This window comes from Stenella coeruleoalba (genome assembly GCF_951394435.1).
Source record: "Stenella coeruleoalba genome assembly, chromosome: 1".
In the NCBI taxonomy this organism is placed as follows: Eukaryota; Metazoa; Chordata; class Mammalia; order Artiodactyla; family Delphinidae; genus Stenella; species Stenella coeruleoalba.
The window spans coordinates 165,271,422-165,277,054 of record NC_137169.1 but is presented as its reverse complement, the minus strand read 5'-3'; the positions used below and the strand labels follow the sequence as shown (position 1 = coordinate 165,277,054).

General features: G+C 48.3%; 1 protein-coding gene across 1 annotated transcript; it reads right to left on the bottom strand.

Annotated features, from left to right (window-relative positions):
- Window positions 1–3,517: 3,517 nt before the first annotated feature.
- G0S2 (G0/G1 switch 2) lies at window positions 3,518–5,023 on the bottom strand. Its single transcript, XM_079941679.1, has 2 exons — window positions 4,347–5,023; window positions 3,518–4,187 (listed from the first exon to the last, which is right to left on the bottom strand). The coding sequence occupies exon 2, from the start codon at window positions 4,154–4,156 to the stop codon at window positions 3,845–3,847; it is 312 nt and encodes a 103-aa protein (XP_079797805.1). The 5' UTR covers window positions 4,157–4,187; window positions 4,347–5,023; the 3' UTR covers window positions 3,518–3,844.
- Between the last annotated feature and the right edge of the window lie 610 nt (window positions 5,024–5,633).

The window sequence follows — 5,633 nt, the reverse complement described above, 5'->3', positions numbered from 1 at the left end:
TTTCATATAGAAGGTCGGAGAAAGGTAAGTGGAAGAGAGAGAAATGAAATTAGGGTGGACCTCAGAAGGTACTAGAGTCTTTGCGGGAGACCATGTTGGAATTAGAATTTTGTTTTTTAGACCTCAGCATACCAATCAAAGAAGCTAACTACTGACTCTTTAGATTTCTGGGGTTCCTCTTAAATGTATTAATTTATTTGGGGGTTCCTCAAATGAATTAATTTATTGATTTTGATATGTCAAAAGTTCCCCCATGTTGACGATCGTTATTCTAAACTCAGTTTTTGCACTTTATCGAAGTAAGTGCAAGAACTGGGATTATAGTGCAACAGGAAGCAGGAGTTCTTCCAAGAGGAGTTTGCAGATTAGAAGAACCCAAGATAGACAAGAAAGGCTACTTAGTAAGAATGTGTGCCTGTGAATGGTATCTTGGGTTCCCTTTCTATGCAAAAGTTAGGAAGGGGCCATGTAATCAATGACCTGACAATCTTTGGCCTCAGAATACAGACTAAAAGTGACCTTCTTTTACACCTTGGTGAGATAGATAGAGAGCGGCTCTCAACAAAGTTTTAAGGAGACCCAAAGCCAAGTTTGATCATTTACATTTTCCTGAATTGGTCACAATCTAATGGAGCTCCAACTGTTGTCCCCTAGGACCAGCTTGGATTGGATTGTTGACTTATTGGGCCATTCCATATGGAACACTTCTTTATCTGTGTATCAGAAATAAGGCTTTTCAGTACAAAACAGAAACACATAAAATAAAACTTTACAATATAGATAAACAAAAGCAAAAGCAAAGTGAGCAGCAGGGGATTAGCAGTTTAATGGCTAATGCAGTTATCAAATGGTATGCCTCCAATAAAAGAGTCTAATGAACTTATACAAGACCTATGTCTAATTACTCAATAGTATACCTCCCAGACAAAATGTCTAATGGCCATATACAAAGGCCTAGCTATAATTATTTACCAGAATGTACATCTGTAAGCTAAAATTTCTATTTACTTTACACAACGACTGAGATCTAATGATTTTATACAAAGACGTACTTGGTTAGAAATTTTAGAAGCCGTGAGAACTCAGTGAAACTCATCAGATTCAGACTATAGTTGAGACTGACTTATCTGGCAGCAGATCTGAAGGACAAATAGAGTCTGAACACAAGGAACCCGGTAAGTATATCTTTTGGTTTTGGGAAAGCAGGAAGTTCAGAGTTTGGTGTACTTTCCTGGTCATAGGTGGGCTGATATCTGTAGAAGCATATTTATTTGTTGATTGGTTGGCACTCTGAAATATATTTATGGGGTTGAGTCACTTCATGGTTAAATGACCCTTAGAAGTGAGGGAATGTTACTGATTGGTTGGCTTGTAAAAGTGTGTTACCTGAGGAGAGTTGTGATTGATTGAGCCAATGGGTTTAAAACTGGTTCTGGTTACCACGATTACACAACAATCAAACTTTTCCTAAGAAAGTGTGAAACTTTTAAATGTTCTCACAGTTGATACCTAGTATCTGTTTTCACTAGAAAGTAGTACAAGTTCACATCTGATCACCTCCATAAAACAACTGGGACAAAAATGTCCATTACTGCGTGATCCAGTATGAGACCCAGACTGAATGTCCTGTAGGAATTCAGAGAAGTGAAAAGATCAGTGAGGACAGAAAAGATTTCTATAGCTTGGATTTGATTGGGTTGGGTAGTTTGTACATGTATAGGTAAGAGGCATACCCTTCGAAACTAAAAATACACAGGCATTTCCTATATATTTAGGCAAATATGTAAAATATATGTAGTTTTACATATAGGCAAACCAAAAAATATAGGCATTACCTTCTAAACCAAAAATTGGAGTACATGATTTGATATACAGTTTGACAAGAGGCAGAATATATGAAATTATCCCTCTCTTGGAGAATCTGAAGTCTATGGCTTCAGAAGGTGTGGCGATTGTGGATGGACGGGCATTCAGGTGGGAAGAGTAATGTGAAAAAAGGTGCGAAAGACCAGAAGGGACTAGGAAGGTCCTGGGTTCGTGCGGAACATCAGGTGGGAGGGCTGAGATGCAAGCAGATCATGGAGACACTGGAAAATCTGGACAGGGGTCTTAGGTGCTGACATTTTTGAGGGAGGAGCAGCAGGATGAAAGAAGGTCACAGTCCCCAGTCTGGCAGGGATGTTTTGGGGTGAATGGGCTAGAGAGTGCAGGAGGCGGTTTGAGATGCTGACAGCTGGATCAGAGGGTGGCCGCATAGGTGGAAGAATAATAGACATAATAGGAGAGGCACTTGGGAAGGACAACTGAAGAATAAGATGGGGTGGATTCCTGAGAAGTTTTTTGGTCATTTAAGGTGAGGTTATGTCACCTTAATATAGGGTCGAGTTTCCCATTTTGGAAACTGCGAGATCAGTGGTTCCACTGATATTCTTCTTTTCCTTTAAATACGTGTCTTTTCCCTTGATTAATCTCACCCCATTCCGACGGCTCTCTTGTCTGGAGTGATAAGGATAGATATCAGACAGAGATGGCACTAGATCAGGGCCAGGAACACTGGGTAGGATTTGAGTTGGCAGAAATAAAATGGACGGGCGTGTGTGAGGGAAGAGGGTGGTGGTGGAGAGCGAGTCTGGTCAGAGGCGATGGCACGAGCCTTGCTATGTTTGGCAAAAATGCATAGCCATGGATGGAGAGAGGGAAATGTCTGTACCTGGTTAGGGCAGGAGACGTATTAAAATCACTAGGGGAGTGGCATCAGGCCTATGCCCCTAACTACTTCTTTAAGAGCCATTGTTTAAAATTCCCTATGCTGAGCCCCATAGAGCCACTGGACTAGCTATTACCACAGAGCAAGTTCTGTCCCTGGAGGAAGATGATTCAGGACTGTGACAACCGGTCTTTTCCCCTCCTAACCTAGAACTTCTTACTGTGATTCAGTTTGTGAGGAGAAGGGCTTGGTAGAGCTAGACATCCAATTAAATGTTCTTGGGAGATTGCCTTCCCTCTTTTCCTACCAGCTAGCTAGTTTCCTCCCTCCCTCCACCCCTCCTTCCCCCTCACTGTCCCCACCCCCGTCCACTAAAATACAGTTAGGAAGAAAGAGGTATCAACCACGAGACCCTCTGGTGCACAGGTCTGAGATGGCAAATAGGCTTTGCGCCCTGGAATTAATCAGTATCGCTCATTCACTTACTCTAGCCCAGAAGTTGATTTATCGTCTGATCTTAAAATGCTGAGTCTGGTGGGACTTAGAAAAGTTTCTCTCTTGCCACTCCTCACAAAAAGCAAAAACAAAGCCTTAACAGACTTATAAGCATGTAACATCAATATGAGTCCAGAGCCCTGAAGCAAGTGTTGCCTGACCTTCAGGAAACTGCTCTCTCCACTGGGCTCACGTTAAGAAGACCCCCTCCGCCAAAATGCCCGCCCTCCCTGCTGCCCACCCCAGAAAACCGTGCCCCTCAGGAATCAGATGCTGAGATATAATTACAAAACGTTTTTTATTTCAAAATGCAAAATGGTGGTCACTGTAATAATAATAACAATAACAACAATAATAATATAAAAAGCATTTCTCCTCCGTTCACCCTAGTGCAAAATGCTGGATGCAGTCAGATAGCTGGAAGGTTTTGGACATGTCATCTTTCTGCAGTGCTGCACAGCAGCAAAACTCAATCCCAAACGCCTTTTGGTGGATCCACGTGGTAGTTCAGTTCTAAAATCAGTAGCTTCTCGTCAGTCCAAACAGCACGAGACGCCCACTCGAGCCCGACCCTCGCGCTCTGCCTCACTCTCCTCTCCCTGTGTGTCTCTCTCCCCCTCCCTCCGCCGGCCCCCAAGGTTCCTACGAGGCGTGCAGCCGGTTGGTCGTGGCCCGGCAGCCCTGGACGGCCTCCAGCTGCTTGCTTTTCTCCAGCAGGGCCCGCGCCCGGAGGGCCTTTCGCTCCCGGGCGGCCTGCAGCTCGGCCACCGCTGCCTCCCGCTCCCGCTCCCGCTCGGCGGCCGTGAAGGGGCTGCACAAGGTCTCCATCAGGCCGAGCACGGCGCCGAAGAGAGCCAGCACGCCGCCCAGCACGTACAGCCTCACTAGACTCCGTCTGGGCTTCTGCGCCATCAGCTCCTTGGCCAGAGGAATCAGCTCCTGGACAGTTTCCATCTCGGCTCCGGGCTCTCGGGGTGGGAGTGATCTGCGGGAGAAGCGGACCAGAAAAGGGGGCTTTTAAGCCACCGAAAGACGGATGCATCCTCCCGAGCAGCCCTCACTCGGCTCTCTCGGGGTAGGCCTGCAGAGAGGGGAGCCAACCCGGGACTCCACGCCCCGCCGCGCTCTTCCCCGCCGGACTCACCTAGGGGCGTCGAGCGAGCAGCAGGCAGCGCAAGCCGGGTGGGCGGTCACGGTGTGCGTGGGTCCCGCGGCTCTGCGTTCTCCTCCTCCTCCTCCGCCTCCTTCTCCCCTTCCTCGGTAGCCGCGAGTCTTCCGGATGGAGATTCCGCAACTGACACCTGGTCAGCGCCCCGGGGCCACTTATATGTTTTTCTCCGAGCCCCGCCTCCTGGGCTCTTTGGGCTGGTGCCAGTGCTGCACCGGCCAGAGAGTGGAGGGGGCGGGAAGAGGAGGGTGGAGGAGGAGCGGGGCAAGGACCCTGGGGGAGTCAGCCACGAGATGTGCACGTCGCGCCGGCTGTGTGAGCCCGGGGTGCGGGGGAGGGCGGGCCTGGATGTACAAGGGTGAGGACCCAGAGCCCAGGGAGGTATCCACGTCCATTTCTGACCTCTTTCTTTCTTTTTCTTTTTTTTTTTGGTACGCTGGCCTCTCACTGTTGTGGCCTCTCCCGTTGCGGAGCACAGGCTCCGGACGCGCAGGCTCAGCGGCCATGGCTCACGCGCCCAGCCGCTCTGTGGCATGTGGGATCTTCCCAGACCGGGGCACGAATCCGTGTCCCCTGCATCGGCAGGCGGACTCTCAACCACTGCGCCACCAGGGAAGCCCCTGACCTCTTTCCTAATCGTGTGGGTGGGTGCTTCCCTCGTCCGGGGCAGCCTGGAAGGACCCCTTATAAGGACACCTGGGGTTCTACCAAACTGAAAAATTAGTTTTTATTCAGGAGGTTTGTCATCTTCCCACACGTATAGGGATCCGAGGTAGAAGGCAAGGGGGAGGGATCCGGGTAATGATCAGAACGGGTCTCCAGGCTCTGCATAATGCACTTTGTGCTTATACTGTTTATTTCTGGTCTGACTGGTTTTATTCATAGGTGCTTGCATTGCTAAGGTCACTTGATAGATAACTATTCATTGAGGGCGCCCTTTATGCACAGATGGGGCGTGTGTGTGTGTGTGTGTGTGTGTGTGTGTGTGTGTGTGTGTGATGTCAGTCTCTGTGCCTGTAGGTGTTTGTATCTGTACTTTTGTGTATCAGGCAACTGCCGTTAAATCCAAATTGTCCCCACTCCCACTTGAGAAGTGAAGTTGGGGGCTAGGGAGAGGTGAACATGGAAGGGGGGGCCGTTGGTAAAAGTTTGTCTGCTGGTCTGAACTGCAAATATTTCATTACTTTCCTCAATAATTATATGCCACTTCCCTGGATCTGGGGGGGCAACGCCACCGTACCAGCCCCACTTAGCATAGAAACA

Coding starts and splice junctions, on each gene's coding strand:
- G0S2 (XM_079941679.1), bottom strand. CDS start 4,156: ATGGAAACTGTCCAGGAGCTGATTCCTCTGGCCAAGGAGCTGATGGCG.